Source organism: Phyllobates terribilis, unplaced genomic scaffold, assembly GCF_046119375.1.
Source record: "Phyllobates terribilis strain yellow unplaced genomic scaffold, ASM4611937v1 Scaffold_1__5_contigs__length_1240528914, whole genome shotgun sequence".
NCBI classification, from domain to species: domain Eukaryota; kingdom Metazoa; phylum Chordata; class Amphibia; order Anura; family Dendrobatidae; genus Phyllobates; species Phyllobates terribilis.
In genome coordinates, this window is record NW_027362761.1 from 1,114,423,334 (window position 1) to 1,114,443,259 (window position 19,926).

Genomic DNA, 19,926 nt, shown 5'->3' on the forward strand with positions numbered 1-19,926 from the left:
TTTCAGGATTAAGTGATAACCGATCGGGTGAATTATTTTGATATTTGATAGATTTTTCTGGAATTGGCAATACCACGTGTGCATTTTTTATTACTAATGGGAGAAAAGGAGGGTGATTTGAAATTTCTTTTTATTTTTTAAAACTTTGAAACGGTGATCGTCTGAGGCTGTGTGCCCACTATGTGTTTTTCAAGCGTTTTTGCCGCTGAATTTCCTCAGCGAAAACGCTTAAAAAACGCTTGGTAATACGTGCCCCATGTTCCCCAATGATAATCCGCATGTGCTATGCACATGCTGCGGAAATTTCCGCTGCGGATTATCACTGCGGAAAAATAAGCAGCATGTCCATTAATTTTGCAGGCACACAGCGTAATTTACGCCATTGACTTGCATTGAAACGCTTGATATCCGCATCACTACATGTGCACACGCGGATATGAAGCGATTCAATGTGCGGATGGTACCCGGGCCTGGAGAAGAGGAGACTCTCCTCCAGACCCGGGTACCATGGTACCTGTAAAAAAAGGAATTTAAAATAAAAAAATAAAGATTATACTTACCTTCTGATGGCCCCCGGCCTCCTCAGCTTTTGCGTCCAATGTGTTGGGCGGCTCGCGGTGGTGTGAGAACCTGACATGACGTCATTCAGTCATGTGACAGGTCACGCGACCGCTGACATCACGGTCGTGTGACCAGTCACATGACTCAATGACGTCATGGCAGGTCCTTTTACACAACCGCGAGACACCGGGAAGACCGGACGGAGTGGAGAAGGAGACCGGGGGCCATCAGAAGGTAAGTATAATGTTTATTTTTTACCATTCTTATTCTTTTTTTAAACTATTACTTGGTCACACTATATGAATCCATGCCGGTTGCATGGATTTATATAGTGTGACCAAGTTGTCAAGCACTTTTGATGCTAAAATCGCTTGGAAAAGCGCTTGATAACCCGCATGCAGAAATGCATGCAAAAACGCTTTACAAACGCTTCTACCTGGCAGGAAAAACGCATGTAAAATCTGCATGTGTTTTTCCTGCCAGGGAGAAGCGGAAAAAATATGCAGCATTTCTGCATCATGGGCACTTAGCCTGATTGCTTATATTATATACAGCAACATCACAGTATTGCTGCATATAGTAAAAATCCCTGTCTCTTTTGAAGCCCGGGCACAGGCTGGGTTTCAAGGGAGCTCTGTGATGACAGGCATGAAGGTCTTCAACAGACACCGGGCTGTTATAGCAATCCGTCGGCGCCCCGGGAATGCAGATGGGTGCACAGAATGATGAGCCCCATGTCGGCATGTTGTTAATGCCACTGTCAGACTTTGACAGCAGCATTTAGCATGTAAACAGTCACGAGCGGAGCTCCGTGCCACCTGCGATGGTTAAAGGCAAGTCCTGTCTGCAAACACAGTCATTACCTGTGGGGAACGGGGCGAGATCACCCCGTGAACCTGCTCCATGCACCTGCTATGACTTGCTCCTTTACATGTATGGAGGATGTCGGTAAGGGGTAAAATTAAATCTAATATCCTCTTGGAAAATCCCATGAAATGAAGCAAAAAGTAAATCCTTTCCCAAATACAGTCACAAGAAAAACAAAGTATGGTGCCTTTGAGACCTACTCTATGGTTTAATATATCAGGACATAAAAAAAAAAAATCTGGCTCTTAGAAGGTCTTACATGATACAACCTCAGATGAAGAACAAGTAATGACAAAATTACACCATATCAATATTTAACAAAAACTACACAAAGTACACCCTTACTGCTTGAATAGGAATTGAGAGGAAGAGGGCAAGTAGCTTCCAGGCGCTGCTAATCAAATGTTCTTGGTTATTGTTCATCAGCAAATGGCACCAACTCTATAAAAGCGGAAGTTTTGCTGGTCATTAGGCATCTATCATTATGCAGTGAGAACGATAATAAACAAAGTGGAAACCCTTCAAGACAGCTGACAATCTTCCCATGAGTGGAGTCCCAGCAAATTCACCCCAAAGTCAGATCATGCAAGGAAAAGACCCCTTTGTTCTGAAAAGAAAATGGTAGCGCGGCTAAAGTTGCATCTGATCTAACCACAGGCTTATGGAACAATGTCCTTTGGACAGACGAGACCAAAGCGGAGATGTTTGGACATAACTTTCTGCATGACGCTTGGCAAAAGCTAAGCACAACACAGCATAAAAGCAAAAATACCTCATACCAAATGTTAAACACATTGATGGAGGTGGGACAATTGGGTCTTGTTTTGCAGCCACTATACCTTGCAGTCATTGAGTTGATTTATGAATTCCTCTTTATACCAAAGTATTCTACAGTCAAATGTGACATCCTGTATAAGATGAAAATGGGTCATGGGAAAGGACAATGATCCCAAGCACATGAGCAAATCTACATCAAAGTGGCTGATAAAGAAAAGAATCCAGGTGTTGCAATGGCCCAGTCACAGTCCAGACCTCGATCCAAACTAATGCCCACTAACCTCAATGAGCTTAAAGGGGTGGTCAGACGGCAAAGCATTTTTCCCTAGCTATTTAGTCCCATAGTCTAAGCTATTTTCTAATATATTTGCTTTAAAATCTCCCTACCGTTCCCTATCTACACTATCTAACTACTTTTGTATTATTTTTCTCTATTTTCGGTCTGATGACAATTCGTTTGACTATCCCCAATGAATGCTGTGATATTCAGAAAAAGCGTTATCACAGCAGGGGACAGAGGCTGCGGTCATTGTCACAGCCCCTGCCCCCTTCCAAAAACGAAGTGTCATCTGGGGCAGAAGCTGTGGTCATTGTCACAGCCCCTGCCCCCTCCCAAAAATGAAGTGTCATCTGGGGGCAGAGGCTGCGGTCATTGTCACAGCCCCTGCCCCCTTCCAAAAACGAAGTGTCATCTGGGGCAGAAGCTGTGGTCATTGTCACAGCCCCTGCCCCCTCCTAAAAATGAAGTGTCATCTGGGGCAGAGGCTGCGGTCATTGTCACAGCCCCTGCCCCCTCCCAGAAACGAAGTGTCATCAGGGGGCAGAGGCTGCGGTCATTGTCACAGCCCCTGCCCCCTCCCAGAAACGAAGTGTCATCTGGGGCAGAGGCTGCGGCAATTGTCACAGCCCCTGCCCCCTCCCAGAAACGAAGTGTCATCTGGGGCAGAAGCTGTGGTCATTGTCACAGCCCCTGCCCCCTCCCAAAAATGAAGTGTCATCTGGGGCAGAGGCTGCGGTCATTGTCACAGCCCCTGCCCCCTCCCAGAAACGAAGTGTCATCAGGGGGCAGAGGCTGCGGTCATTGTCACAGCCCCTGCCCCCTCCCAGAAACGAAGTGTCATCTGGGGCAGAAGCTGTGGTCATTGTCACAGCCCCTGCCCCCTCCCAAAAATGAAGTGTCATCTAGGGCAGAGGCTGCGGTCATTGTCACAGCCCCTGCCCCCTCCCAGAAACGAAGTGTCATCAGGAAACAGAGGCTGCGGTCATTGTCACAGCCCCTGCCCCCTCTCTGAAACGAAACATCATCAGGGGCAAAGGCTGCTGCCATTTTCACAGCCCCTGCCCCCTCCCAGAAACAAAGTGTCATCAGGGGGCAGAGGCTGCGGTCATTGTCACAGCCCCGGCCTCCTTCCTGAAACTAAACATCAGGGGCAGAGGCTGTGGTCATTGTCACAGCCCCTGCCCCCTTCCTGAAACTAAACATCATCAGGGGCAGAGGCTGCGGTCATTGTCACAGCCCCTGCCCCCTCCCTGAAACGAAGTGTCAACAGGGGGCAGAGGCTGTGGTCATTGTCACAGCCCCAGCCCCCTTCCTGAAACTAAACATCAGGGGCAGAGGCTGTGGTCATTGACACGGTGGTTGGAACACGGTGGTTGGAACCAAAGATCTCAAATTTGGACTCATCAGACCAAAGCACAGATTTCCACTGGTCTAATGTCCATTCCTTGTGATCTTTAGCCCAAACAAGTCTCTTCTGCTTGTTTCCTGTCCTTAGCAGTGGTTTCCTAGCAGCTATTTTACCATGAAGGCCTGCTGCACAAAGTCTCCTCTTAACAGTTGTTGAAGAGATGTGTTTGCTGCTAGAACTCTGTGTAGCATTGACCTGGTGTCAGGCAAAATGTATTTCTGCCCGAATTTTTAAAAACGAGAGATGTCTCAAAGAAAAAGAAACACCCCCACCCCCTATCCGTTTGTAGAGAGTACATAGAACTCACTTTTGCTTTCCCCCAAACCAGGAATCTTTATGACCCGCCATAAAACCTCAGTCCAGGGCAAGCACTGGTACAAACCGGAAAGTCCCTCCAAAAAACCCCATTGATTAATTGTACAAACATTTAATGTCAATTTGAATAACGCACAGGTCTGACAGAAACACCGGGACCACATTTTTGGAATGCTCACCTTTTTCCCATTACAATAGTATAACTTGCATAACTGAGGAATGACCGGGAACTATGATAATGGATTCTGAGCTTCTGAGCATCATAGAGGTTTCATATTTAATATCAATCTTCATGAATGTCTCCATCTTGGATGTGGGACCCCCCCACCCCAAGATATGAAATCTGAATGTTTCTATGTTCTATGCAGCTGGGTGGTTTCACAAAACCGAGCCCCCGTGTGAGGTAGACAATATGGGTGGTTCCTAATAATTTGGCCCTGTTACTAAAAAGCAAATAGGCCATTTTCAAGTCATTCCAACCAGGGACGTCAGACGCATGCACTACACGCTGCGTGGAGGAATCAAATCTAATTTCCGGGGAGCCGTCCCCCCCACAGATACTGAGACCATCACCACGTGGCACAGGTTTTTCTATTACTTATCCCTTTTATTTTAATAACTGTTTTATGCATATATGTAAATTGTCTCTTTTATAATATCTTGTATATATTTTGTAAACACTGCCCCCGTTTGGGAGTAAATCATTATTATTTACCAGTTTCGTTCTTCTTGTCCTATGTCGAGCAAACAAGTTCCTCACCCGCTAATTCACGTTACCTAATGGGTACCCGATCCACCTGTTAAGCGATCGGTGGTGGCAGTATACCAGTATTTATGTGATATTGTGGTTTGAGGGTGGCTGGTCGGAGGTATATATACGTTCCTGGAAGGAACTGGTGGTATATATACGTCCTGTCACATCACGTGCCGCAATAGTTGACATAAATTAGAGCAGCTGCACCCGTGCTTATCCTCGGTCAAAACCGTGTTTGACCAGCAGGATAAGGGGGCGCCAGAGAGCTGCAAGGTCTGACCCAAGTGGGTGTCGTTTTCCTGACACCTGGTCTCTAATCTGTGCTGCTGTTAACATGCGATTTCTGAGGCTGGTGACTCGGATAAACTTATCCTCAGAAGCAGAGGTGACTCTTGGTCTTCCTTTCCTGGGGCGGTCCTCATGTGAGCCAGTTTCTTTGTAGCGCTTGATGGTTTTTGCAACTGCACTTGGGGACACTTTCAAAGTTTTCCCAGTTTTTCGCACTGACTGACCTTCATTTCTTAAAGTAATGATGGCCACTCATTTTTCTTTACTTAGAATTTGTAATATGGCAAGAAAAAAGCAGCTAACAGTCTATTCAGTAGGACTATCAGCTGTGTATCCCACCAGACTTCTGCACAACACAACTGATGGTCCCAACCCCATTTATAAGGCAATAAATTTCACTTAATAAACCTGACAGGGCACACCTGTGAAGTGAAAACCATTTCCGATGACTACCTCTTGAAGCTCATCAAGAAAATGCCAAGAGTGTGCAAAGCAGTCATCAAAGCAAAAGGTGGCTACTTTGAAGAACCTAGAATATAAGACATATTTTCAGTTGTTTCACACTTTTTTGTTAAGTATATAATTCCACATGTGTTAATTCATAGTTTTGATGCCTTCAGTGTGAATGTACAATTTTCATAGTCATGAAAATACAGAAAAATCTTTAAATGAGAAGGTGTGTCCAAACTTTTGCTCTGTACTGTACACTCTGCACCCCATCTTAACTGAAAAAACAGAAATGTAGACATTTTTGCAAATTTATTAAAAAAGAAAAATTGAAATATCACATGGTCTGACCCTTTGCTCAGACACTCCTATTTAAGTCACATGCTGTCCATTTCCTTGTGATCCTCCTTGAGATGGTTCTACTCCTTCATTAGTCCAGCTGTGTTTAATTAAACTGATAGGACTTGATTTGGAAAGGCACACACCTGTCTATATAAGACCTCACAGCATGTCAGACCAAATGAGAATCATGAGCTCAAAGAAACTGCCCAAGGAGCTCAGAGACAGAATTGTGGCAAGGCACAGATCTGGCCAAGGTTACAAAAGAATTTCTGCATTACTCACGGTTCCTAAGAGCACAGTGACCTCCATAATCCTTAAATGGAAGAAGTTTGGGACTACCAGAAGTCTTCCTAGACCTGGCTGTCCAGCCAAACTGAGCAATGGTGGGAGAAGAGCCTTCGTGAGAGAGGTAAAGAAGAAACCCAAGATCATTGTGGCTGAACTCCAGAGATGCAGTAGGGAGATGGGAGAAAGTTCTACAAAGTCAACTATCACGGCAGCCCTCCACCAGTCGGGCCTTTATGGCAGAGTGGCCCGACGGAAGCCTCTCCTCAGTGCAAGACATATGAAAGCAAGCATAGAGTTTGCTCAAAAACACATGAAGGACTCCCAGACTATGAGAAATAAGATTCTCTAGTCTGATGAGATGAAGATAGAACTTTTTGGTGATAATTCTAAGCGGTATGTGTGAAGAAAACCAGGCACTGCTCATCACCTGCCCAATACAATCCCAACAGTGAAACATGGTGGTGGCAGCATCATGCTATGGGGGTATTATTCAGCGGCAGGGACAGGACTGGTTGCAATTGAAGGAAACATGAATGCGGCCAAATACAGAGATATCCTGGATGAAAACCTCTTCCAAAGTGCTCTGGACCTCAGACTTGGCCGAAGGTTCACCTTCCAACAATACAATGACACTAAGCACACAGCTAAAATAACAAAGGAGTGGCTTCAGAACAACTCTGTGACCATTCTTGACTGGCCCAGCCAGAGCCCTGACCTAAACCCAATTGAGCATCTCTGGAGAGACCTGAAAATGGCTGTCCACCAACGTTCACCATCCAACCTGATGGAACTGGAGAGGATCTGCAAGGAAGAATGGCAGAGGATCCCCAAATCCAGGTGTAAAAAACTTGTTGCATCATTCCCAAGAAGACTCATGGCTGTACTAGCTCAAAAGGGTGCTTCTTCTCAATACTGAGTAAAGGGTCTGAATACTTATGACCATGTGATATTTCAGTTTTTCTTTTTTAATAAATTTGCAAAAATTTCTACATTTCTGTTTTATTTCAGTCAAGATGAGGTGCAGAGTGTACTTTAATGAGAAAAAAAAAAAACTTTTTAGAATTTACCAAATGGCTGCAATGAAACAAAGAGTGAAAAATTTAAAGGGGTCTGAAAACTTTCCAGACCCACTGTACTAGCGCAAAAGTATATACCGAACACTTCTTTCACTCCTGTGATAAGTGGAAGTTCTGCCCCAAGGGTGAATTGTCTCACTCTCCTGAGGTGTATCCACCCGCCTTTTCTCTGCCTGGCACACTACTTGTACTGCCGGGTCTAGTGTTTGATTACTGTTACTGTTATTGCTGTTATTCCCCTGCCCCCTTTTACCTAACCCCCCTTTCCTCCCTTTTCACCCTTCCCACCTCCCTCCTGAATTTAGGTGTAAACGAGTCAACATATTTTGCATTTCCATTGTTAATATCTCAACCCGTCCGCGCCTTCCCTGACACCATGAGTTTATCTGTATATTCCATCAATATTAAAGGTCTCAATTCCGCTTGTAAATGTGCCTTGACGTGGCGACAACTTAATGGCTCCAAATGTGACGTTCTTTGCATACAGGAAACCCATTTATTGGCAAGGGATAATTTTAGAATGTACGCTGGGGCTTATCCTCACCAATTCTTTGGCAATGGCTCCGTGAAAAAATCAGGTGTGGGCATTTTCATTAAAAATACAGTTGCTTTCACTATGCAGAGTGTGCTCAGAGACCCTGAAGGCCGTTATTTAATTCTTATCTGTACCCTAAACAATATCTTATATACCATCGCATCTATATACGCCCCCAATGTGGGTCAATCCAGATTTCTCCGGAAATTTTTCAACACTTTGAAATCAGTTGCCACTGGCTACAGGCTCTTATGTGGAGACCTTAATGCACCTATGCAGAGACACATACACTGCTCCCATACCTCCGGCCCCAGACTTGAACTATCTCATCTGGTAACCAAACACGGCCTGCACGATATTTGGAGATACTTGCACTGTGGGGAAAGGGACTACACGTACTTCTCCCCCCGCTTTCACACGTACTCCAGGATTGACTATATCCTGGTAGATGACTCTCTCCTACACCATTGTTTAGACGCAACCATTGGCCTAATTTCCTGGTCAGACCACGCTCCCACCACACTCTGTTTCGAGGAATCCACAGTTCTCAGACCCCCGACTCAATGGAAATTGAATGATTACTTACTAACCATCCCTGACAATATTTCCCATGTGGACACGCAGCTATCAGACTTCTTCCACAACAATGACACCGGTAATGTTTCTGATGAGGTTCTGTGGCTTTCGCACAAGGCCGTCATCAGGGGCACCTTCCTAAAACTCGCAGCACAGGCAAAAAAACAATATACCTCAGCTTTGAAGCAAGCAACGCTTGAGGTGCATACCCAGGCACAGCGGCATAAGTTTTCCCCTACTCCCTCATTGCTATCAGAACTTAATACTGCTCGACAGTAATTAGGTGCTCTTCTTTTACGGAGGGTGGAATATTCACTGAAGAAAACAAAAGCCAAGTACTATGGCATGGGGGATAGAGCTGGCACTTTGAGGGCTAGACGAATCAAAAAAAAGGAAGGACAGACTAGAATAGCATACCTACTCAAATCTGATGGGACCCAAGTTTGTAACCCTTTAGATATCGTGGAAGACTTCAAATTATATTATGAGACCTTATATAATTTGCACACTGATCACGATACTCCTCAACCTACCACCTCCATTATTAATGCATTTCTCGATAGGGCGGCCCTTCCCTCCCTCTCCTCTGCACAACTTTCAGCTCTGAACCGCCCCATCACGCCGCTAGAGGTCACCCAAACGATCCTTGCCTCCAAGAAGCGCTCGGCCCCCGGCCCGGATGGCCTTCCATACCAATATTATATGCAGTTTCATTCTATTCTCACTCCCTTTCTCTGTAAACTCTTCACATTCTGGCAGTCCAGGGGGGAGGTACGTAAGGCGGGTCTCGAAGCCGTCATAACCACTTTGCCCAAGCCTGGCAAACCCCCCACATCACCAGCAAATTTCCGCCCAATGGCGCTACTGAACTGTGACATTAAACTATATGCTAAGCTCTGGGCCACCAGACTTTTTGATGTCCTCCCGTCTTAAATAGGCTCTGACCAAGTGGGTTTTGTGCCGGGTCGACAGGCTCGGGACGGTACACGGCGCGTCATCGATCTATTCAACATTTTAGAACGGTGCACGACACCCAGTGCATTCCTGTCCTTGGACGCTGAAAAAGCGTTTGACAGGGTGCACTGGGGGTACATCGACGCAGTTCTTGCCAGATTCGGATTCCAGGGCTCAGTCAAAACTGCCATTATGGCACTCTATTCCGCCCCTTCAGCCTCAGTAAAAGCCTCTGGCTTCCTGCCGAAGAATTTCCCCATCTCAAATGGTGTTCGACAAGGCTGCCCCCTGTCTCCCTTAATTTTTGCTATGGCAATTGAACCTTTGGCAGCGATAGTTCGCCTCAACCCCCGCATTTGTGGAATTAAAGTAGGCTCTCATGAGCATAAAATTGGCCTCTATGCGGACGATGTCATTTTTGCCTGTAAGAACTTAGAAACCACCATACCAGAGATTGTGCATCTTTTATCGGACTTCTCAGCTGCCTCGTATTATAAATTGAATCTCACAAAATCGACACTTTTCCCTCTCCACATCTCACCCTCACTCCAATCGGCTCTACAGAAAACAATCCCCTTCACCTGGTCGCCCGAAGGCTTTACGTATTTAGGTATTTACATCACCTCCATGTCGCATATAGTTAGGAGAAATTGCAATATCATTTCTGCGGCTATTCGGAAAGAACTTGACCCTCTTGGCTCCGTTTCTCGCTCTTGGATTGCCAGTATCCAGATAATAAAAATGACTGTCCAGCCCAAGCTAGTCTATCTTTTCCGTTGCTTACTTTTACAATTTCCTTGTGTGGATATCTCGTTATTCCAACGTCTAATCTTCTGCTTTATTTGGCAATCTAAGCCGTGCCGTGTTTCCTCCCGCATTATGGTTCTTCCATATTTGGAGGGAGGTCTGGGGGTGCCGGATGTTAAAGCCTACCACAGAGCTGCATTACTAGAATCTGCCAAATTGTGGTGGACTTCGGTCACTACTCATTTGTGGATGCAAATAGAGTGGTCATTTGCTCCAGCCGGCTCCACCAGACTACTGTTGTAAATGGGCCTGTTGAAGGCGCTCCCTGCTTCCTGGCCATTGTCCACAATATCGGTTCTAGTGAATGTGTGGTCCAAACATGGTAAAGTTCTCTTTGCCTTTTTATACAAACACATTTCTCTAACAACACTTGAAAACATGATACCACATCTTTCACTATCCCGACGGAAAGCCACTAGTATCCACACTTTAAAACACCTCTATGACACAAGGGGCCTAGTGCAATTCTCCACACTGACATCTGTTTACTCCTTACCCCACACTCTTGTTTTTACCAATATTTACAAATTCGACACATATTACAGACCTGTAGACTCCCATTAGATGACGGGCTGCCCACTGTTGACAGACTTTCTCGCTTCTTTAAACCTGAGTACCCTGATCAACATGGAGTTTCCATTTTCTATAGAGCTCTTCTTGTTCCAAATGATCAAACAAAACTTTCATACATGACAATCTGGGAACGCCGTCTCTCTTTCACTACTTCATTGGCTGATTGGTGCAGAGCAGCGTCCCACACGGCGAAATTCTCTGCATGTATTAATCATTTGGAACAAACTAAGAAATTACAACTCAATTGGTACATATCCCCACTCCGTCTGTCTCAATTCAATCCTTCGGTTTCCTCATTGTGCTGGAAGGGATGTTCACTTACTGGTTGGCTTGAGCATGTCCGGTGGTTCTGCCCTCGGATACAGGCATTTTGGCTTACTGTTGAGAGCATTCTGCATGCTGTACTGCATATTCCAATAACTCTGACCGGCCAACTCGCACTACTGGGAATTGGTCTGACTGACATTCCAAGGCCCTTACGTCCTATTACAGCTAATATTCTTATCGCGGCACGGCAATGCATTGCAAAACACTGGAAACTATCCTCTTGCCCCGCTCAATTGGAACTGGTGACTAAGATTAACACCCATTTCCAGTATGAACTCATTTTAGAGCACGATATTTCCAGGAAAAATAAAGTGCTGACCTGGTGGGACCCGTGGATCACCTCTGGGTTGAACTCTGTTACCCTCCCACATTGATTTCTAGTATGACTGTCTTATGGACCACCTTGGTTAACGATCACTGTTTGCTTTTCAGGCACCTTAAAACTCTTATATATGTTCTTCTCTCCGGCACCTTTTCACTGTTGCCTCCTACCCCTCCTCGCCCCCCCTTCCCCTCTTCCCCTAAGTGCACCTGTTCCCTCTTCCTAAACCCTATCCCTCCTCTCTTTTTATTGTAGATCGTTTACTGTTTATATTTGCGGTTATCGCCGTTGCCTTTTTGGCGATACCACTGTTTGTATTGTACTTCATAACCTAATAAAAACTTATTGGTTAAAAAAAAAGTATATACCGAGAATTGAGAATTAATTTGCCATGTTGGTAATGCACACACATTTATAAACCGGTTTACCTATTATATTCTACAGGCCAGTGAGTCGATAAAATAATGAAAAAGGCAAATTGATCTGATCTGTTCACACTGAATTTTGCCAGCTGTTTATCACTCACATGCTGCATAGTCCTCATAGTTGGTACCTCCTAGAAAAGAGAATCTCACCATTTTGAGCTCACTCTAGTAAAATAAAAAGAAAGACCTGTGTCTCTGTAATGCCACGTTCACACGTTCAATACTTTACATCAGTATTTGTAAGCCAAAACCAGACGTGGAAGAATCAGAGGAAAAGTATAATAGAAACACGTCACCACTTCTGTATTTCTCACCTACTCCTGATTTTGACTTACAAATACTGATGTAAAATACTGAACGTGTGAACGTGGCATTAGCTGATGGCATATATTTGAGAAAAGCCCTACAATTTTATCCATTGTAACGTTTTGTGTTTTTCTCAGTACTGCCAGGTCTGCATATAAGTGTTGGATCTGATCTATCATAAAAACATAACTGAAGTGTAACAGGCATACTTTTTTTTTATTAGCATTGGTAACCCTTTTCGGACATGAGAGATATCCCCCTTGGCTCTATGGATATGACCCCCATTTGCATTCATGTTAGTACATTATTCTGAACACTGCGGTCTTTGAACAGCCCTCGGAATGATAGTTCTTAGAATTCATTTACCAAAACCTTGTTGCCAATAGCAAGCAATTTTTTTTTTGTTATTTTGATTTTTTAGAGAGCCATTTAAAAAATAAAAACAATTATCTAATTGGTGACTATGGGCAACAAGTTTGGTTTTCTCGTAAACAGTACTGACTGATGAGGCCCCTTACAAGGAAACATACGATCCCCCATATGGCTCGCATCTCAATTTCTAACAAAGTAGCAAACTTTGCGGAATAACAAATCTTCTCCTTTATATGTTTACTGCACCGATTTCTTCAGCAGCTGTTGATCTGAATCTAGAGGAAAGGACGATTATAAGGATGCAAAGCCCAAGGCTGCAGCTTCAATTACCAAATTATTAAATCTATTTCTTAATATTCAGTTTTCTTGCTGACGGCCTAATGCTGTACTCCCTAATGGTTTAGTATTTGACTTTGAAATCGGAAACACTTTAAGAAATTTTGTCGGCTATTAACCGCTTAGTGACCATCAATACGTCTTTTTACTGACCTGAGATATAAGTGCATATGACCCCCCCGACAGTTAAAAACGGAGCAGCATTCAGCTCGAATAGCGAACTCCCCGCTGCATCAGTCACGATCGGTGCTGGCAAAGACAATGGCCGTTTAACCCCTTAAATGCTGCTGTCAATAGTAACTACAGCATCTAGATGGTTAACAGAGTGTGGGGGCTCTCTCTGTAACCCCATCGTCAACCCTGAGACCATGATTGAGTGGTCCTGAAGGTTGACATGGCAATTCATGGCCAAATACTAGTCTTAAGAGTTTGCTGGCTATAGTGATCTGTCCAGAAGTTAGCAACATTTAGGTGATAAAAATGAAATTTTTCTTTCCTGTCATGTTACTTTGCATGAATTCCTGAAAAGCACCGAAAGGGTTAATAAACTACCTGACATCAATATTCAATATATTAAGGGGTGCTGTTTTTAAAACTTCTCATTTTGGGGGTGTTTGCCCATATATAGGTCGCTTCAAAACGGAATAGGTCCCAAAAAAAAAAAAGTTTTGTCAGTTTCCTTGAAAAGATGAAAAATTACGGATGGTGCCGATGTAAAGCAGACAAGAAGGACATTTTATTTATTAACTGTGTTGTGTGACTATCTGGATTAAAGAAATAACTATTCAAAATTTGAAAATTCCTAATGTGTAAAAAATTGTTACGTTTCCGATATTTTTTTTTATAAATAAACGCAAAACATAACGACCTAAATTTACCATTATCATAAAGTATAATGTGTCACAAAAAAAAAACAATCTCCAAATCAATGGGATATGTTGAAACACTCCAGAGTTATTGCCACATAAATTGACACTTCAAATTTGAAAAATTTGGCTTAGTCACTAAAGGAGTTAAAGGTAGCAGTTTTAAAATGGAAAATGAGTGTACTTAAAGACTATGTACACCTTCGCACAGTATTTTTTTCATTGTTCCTTTGCTTTGTAAATGCAAATTAAAGCAACTTTCTAGTGTTTCTAAAACATTTTCTGCTATTTTGCTGTTGCAGAGCGTCTGCAAGTAATGTAGCTGAATGCTCTGTAAAAATGTTACATATCTTTTTCTTACATGTGAGAATCAGGCCAATTATGCTAATGTCACTCGGATCAAAATTGAAGGCCTATTCCATGTATGACATATAGCTCAGATAGACTATGAATTTAAAGTAGCACTCTGACATATAATTTTGTTTACCCAATATCCATAGTTGTTATGTGCACAGTATTAATATACTTATTGATAGTTGCCCTCTTCCGTTCCCAGCGCCGTTCCGATCCTCTTCTGCGTCATGTGACCTCAGTTCTCACTATCAGGCTCTTCTGTGTGGACCAGAAGTCACTTTCTCAATGAAAGCCTTTGAGGCTCACATTGACGCTTCCATAGAATTACACTGAGAAAGCAATTTCCAGCCCACAGATATGGGGCCGTAAGAGACGGCTAATCAGAGCTGCAGACATGTGGATTGGAAAAAAAAAGGGAACGGAAGAAAGCAGTGATCGGTAAATATATTAAAACTTTCATGACAGGGCTATTTTCAATTTTTGAACGTTACCTTTTTCCTCCCCTTCTTTCAAGAGCTTTAATTTTTTTTTTCACTTTGACATAGGGTTTGTTTATTTTGCGGGGCGAGTTATGTATTGAGAGCAAAAGATTAATCCAGGAAGAGAAATAAGAAAACTTCTCTAATAAGATATATCATAAAGTTGCTTATTTTCATGGGCACTGTTCATTTCTGAAATAAACACTTATGATCTTCCACACAGACAGTATGATGGACCCCACAGTTTCCTTCAACTACTGACTGACAAATTGTAAGAATGAAACAACTCACTCGCACCCGTTCTCTGGGTGCATTGCTCCAGGTCTGTGCAATGTCCAGACTGTGGCTCCGCACAGCAGGTGCAATCTGGTGACGTCTTTGTGCCTGCAGCACTGAAACTCAGTCGTAAAGGCAGAATGGTGGAACAGGGAACCACGAGATCTCTCCCCCACCATTGTATTTACTGGTATCCGCATCTTAGAGATGTAGATATCGTCAAAAATCAAAAAGTCGAGTAGAAGAGGGTGGCCTCATGGCCACAGTTTTCAGCTCTTTGGCTGTCTCAGATACAGCATAGGGGCCATTTGTGGGCCTTGTAGTCCCGTTTATCCCAGGTCTGGTCTACATATTTTTTTTATATGACTAACAACAGGGTTTTCTGTGTTGTATTATCAAATGTTTTTAATTGTAAACAGTTTTTTAAAATGAGTATTTGAACTATAATTTTTTTTCTTAATTGTGAATTCTGGTATTTTTTTAAGTACTATATACTATCACTAATGACTATAATAGCCGCAGGCGGGACATACTAGAGCCACTATTTAGTATAAAACTGTGGTCTGATGGAAAAACAGGCATTCTTCACATGTATTAAAGCTGTCAAACAGTCGCAAACCATGTTCACGGAGCGACGAAAACTTAAAGCCCGAGCACGCTGAAGATAATAGGTGCTCACCCGAGTATGCTCGCAAATCTCGAGCAACCAGCATGCTCGCTCATCACTATTCTCTAGTTATTAACTGTCTTTAAGGAATGCTGATTTGACTGTTGATCTAATCTGGTTGTGATCAGAAAGAAACTTATTGGCTTATGCCTTATGATGTTTTTACTTTCCTCTGGCTCAATAGATACTAAATTCTAACATTAGCACTGGTGACGTAAAGGCAGCCTGTCATAAAATGTGAGCAGTGGAAGAAGTGATTGGAAAACATATTAAACACCACGTAATTCAAACAAATGAAATGCGACCATAGTCAGATATGACATACCTGATACAGATAATCTTCAAATACAAAATAGTAATCATCGTTGCTCGCTGTCAACTTAACATCCTACAAAGACACAATATGAAAAATACATGTCAGATCCATTGCCTTTATAAATATCATAAGTACATACAACTATAAAACTAATGAGATACAATAATAGTAAAAGCTCAGGACATTCTCATTTCTACTCAGGTTACATTAATGAGTGATAATTGATAAGTGAGGTATAGGAGATACAGCACGTGTAGTCAGCAGTATACATGACCCGGTATATTCATGTGGTCAGGAGAAGGAATTAGATAGGAATTAGGTATGTGTTTTGATGTAATGGCAGATTTGCAAACATAATGCAACCAGGAAAGAGTTATGGTACGAGATGTGGTAAGAAGTATGGTAAGAGATGTGAGAAGGATGAAATCTGGAGGTGTCCACTAGCCTATCTGTAGTATAGATGACACACAGAAGGTCCATCACGCAAGTCTTGAGTCATCTCCTTAATATATGATATTAATATCTGTTATGTTTGCAGGTTTTGGAAGGAACGGCTGCAGTATGGTCGTCCGCTTCAGTGTATGGTGCGGCTGCTGCATAGTCTTGTGCTGGGAAATGCTATACAAAGTGCAGAATTCATAATGAGAAATATTTTTTAAGACCCTTTTTCTGAGCAGAATGTTGCTGTTTATCACAAATTTATTAACACAGATTCCAGTGATGTGTCATTTGTTCAGCTGCTTGCTGTAGCTTCAATACAAATCAGAGTTTTTTTTTCGGCAGGAGTTTATCACTGCAGGACTAGGTGTCATGTGCCAGACAGTCCAGTTAATCTGAGTAACTCCAACTCCACCACAGATTGGCAGTTTGCTGACAAGTTACAATACAGGAAGCTGCCAAAAAGAGTTGTGGGCTGGATTATACACAGCTCAGCATTCTGAGCACTGCTAGATCTACAACAAAGAAAACAGTGATTTTATCAAAACTGCATCAAGCAGCCCAGTAAGTGAAACATCACTGGAATCAGGGTCTCTCGCTTCCTACATCGTGCTGCTCTCAGATTCCATAGATTAATTTCATTGTGATTAGAGAGAGATTGCGACATAATTCTGAAACAATTGTTTTTTTTTTTTTTTAAAAAAAGATAAATAATTGAATCTTGGGAAGAGTCAGACGGCCAAGGATCGCATCACAATGCTCAGGCTGGCCGTCGGCTCTGTATTTCTGTGCAGCTGTCACGTTCACGTCGGATGAGCAGACGGCCAGTCCTAGCATTGCGTTGCGATCCATGTCCGAGTTATATTACCGTCTGACTAGTCCCTTACACTGAGAGCTTGTGACCATTACCTCTGATTTCCGGTCAGTCAGAAGATTAGGGTCAGGGAACTCACATTAGCAGCACCGCTCCAGCGGAGCTATAAAATATGTATACAAAAAATGCAAGTTTGATATCACCATAACCATACTGACTTAAAGAACAATGTTTCCTTGTCATATGTACTGCATACTGAATGACGTAAAAATAAAATCGAAAAGCTTTGGTGGAATTAGGTTTTAAAATAAAACGTGTTTTTTCTATACTCTGACAAATGAACGGACAGCATTAAGGCTTTGAGCAAATATTACAGAAATGTTGGCAATTTATAAGCATAGCTATATCAGAAGATAATGTCAGCATATGTAGATTACCCCTGTATGTGAAGTCAATGTGGTGACACAATACAGTCCTGACCGGTTGCTAAGAATAAGACCACATAGCAGCAGGTTTTCCCGAATGAACTTTACAGTGGAGAAAAAAAGTATTTAGTCAGCCACCAATTGTGCAAGTTCTCCCACTTAAAAAGAAGAGAGGGGCCTGTAATTGACATCATAGGTAGACCTCAACTATGAGAGACAAAATGAGAAAACAAATCCTGGAAATCACATTGTCTGATTTGGAAAGAATTTTTTTTCAAATTTTGGTGGAAAACAAGTATTTGGTCAATTACAAAAGTTCATCTCAATACTTTGTTATATATCCTTTGTTGGCAATGACAGAGGTCAAACGTTTTCTGTAAGTCTTCACAAGGTTAGCACACACTGTTGCTGGTATGTTGGCCCATTCCTCCATGCAGATTTCCTCTAGAGCAATGATGTTTGGGGGCTGTCGCTGGGCAACACAGACTTTCAACTCCCTCCAAAGGTTTTCTATAGGGTTTAGATCTGGAGACTGGCTAGGCCACTCCAGGACCTTGAAATGCTTCTTACAAAGTCACTCCTTTGTTGCCCTGGTGGTGTGCTTGGAATCATTGTCATGCTGAAAGACCCAGCCACGTTTCATCTTCAATGCCCTTGCTGATGGAAGGAGGTTTGCACTCAAAATCTCTCGATACATGGCCCCATTCCTTCTTTCATGTACACGGATCAGTTGTCCTGGTCCCTTGGCAGAGAAACAGCCCCAAAGCATGATGTTGCCACCCCCATGCTTCACAGTAGGTATGGTGTTCTTTGGATGCAAGTCAGAATTCTTTCTCCTCCAAACACGACGAGTTGTGTTTCTACCAAACAGTTCTACTTTGGCTTCATCTGACCATATGAAATTCTCCCAAAACTCTTCTGGGTCATCCAAATGCTCTCTAGCAAACTGCAGAAGGGCCCGGACATGTAATGGCTTAAGCAGGGGGACATGTCTGGCATTGCAGGATCTGAGTCCCTGGCGGCGTAGTGTGTTACTGATGGTAGCCTGTGTAACGTTGGTCCCAGCTCTCTGCAGGTCATTCACTAGGTCCCCCCGTGTGGTTCTGGGATTTTTGCTCACTGTTCTTGAGATCATTTTGACCCCACGGGGTGAGATCTTGTGTGGAGCCCCAGATCGAGGGAGATAATCAGTGGTCTTGTATGCCTTCCATTTTCTAATTATTGCTCCCACAGTTGAGTTCTTCACACCAAGGTGCTTGCCAATTGCATATTCAGTCTTCCCAGCCTGGTGCAGGGCTACAATTTTGTTTCTGGTGTCCTTCGACAGCTCTTTGGTCTTCACCATAGTGGAGTTTGGAGTGTGACTGTTTGAGGTTGCGGACAGGTGTCTTTTATACTGATAAGAAGTTCGAACAGGTGCCAGTACTACAGGTAATGAGTGGATGACAGAGGAACCTCTTAAAGAAGAAGTTACAGGTCTGTGAGAGCCAGAAATCTTGCTTGTTTGTAATTGACAAAATACTTATTTTCCACCAAAATTTGAAAAAAATTTCTTTCCAAATCAGACAATGTGATTTTCAGGATTTATTTTCTCATTTTGTCTCTCATAGTTGATGTCTACCTATGATGTCAATTACAGGCCTCTCTCATCTTTTTAAGTGGGAGAACTTGCACAATTGGTGGCTGACTAAATATTTTTTCCCCACTGTATGACAGCAGCTACAATTATATGGAGTCACACATATTTGATGGACAACAAATGTCTCCTGACTTGTGATAGAAAGCAATAAACCCAGATTACAAACCTTGTAAATAAGGCTGTCGGATAAAAGGTCATGCTGAATTACATTCGATTTAAGCTGCTCATAGTATAAGATGTCCTAAAAATCAAGGCAGAAGAGAGAATTAAAAAAAAAAAAAATATTCGTAACAGAAGATGGAAAAACAAACAAACTGGTAAAATGCTGTGACTACATGGCTACGGCACAGAGATTGCCATAGACTTCAATGTGAACAGAATATGACTTCAACTTGTCTTTGGTTTGGTTGTTTTCTTCTTTTTTTTTGCGCCTCTAAATTAGTAGAATGACAGCAAATTACCCAGATCTTTTGGTCGCATAACTTGTCTGAGAGATGCTGTTGCACATCATATGTCTCCGTCTAGCACCAGTCTTAAGATATAAGAACTAAAATGTCACACAGAGGACCAGTGACCAAATTTTTCATGTGGAACTGGACACCCAATGCAATAGTGGCTGCAGAGCAGAATAAAACTTTTTTTTTAATTTCGCTTTCTGTTGTGGAGATGTTAGCAATCAAAGTACGTGGCACCTAATTAGTTAACTTTTGTCAGGT

The 19,926-nt window shown here is 42.8% G+C and overlaps 1 protein-coding gene across 4 annotated transcripts in view; it reads right to left on the minus strand.

Annotated features, from left to right (window-relative positions):
• The window catches only part of TBC1D19 (TBC1 domain family member 19), a 316,278-nt gene that overhangs the window by 134,562 nt on the left and 161,790 nt on the right, over window positions 1–19,926 (minus strand). For all 4 annotated transcript variants that reach the window (XM_073646430.1, XM_073646409.1, XM_073646399.1 and 1 more), the window contains 2 exons: window positions 19,377–19,451; window positions 15,904–15,966 (listed from right to left, as the gene is read on the minus strand). In XM_073646430.1, the coding sequence (XP_073502531.1) occupies window positions 15,904–15,966; window positions 19,377–19,451 (138 nt within the window). The remainder of the gene's footprint in view (window positions 1–15,903; window positions 15,967–19,376; window positions 19,452–19,926) is intronic.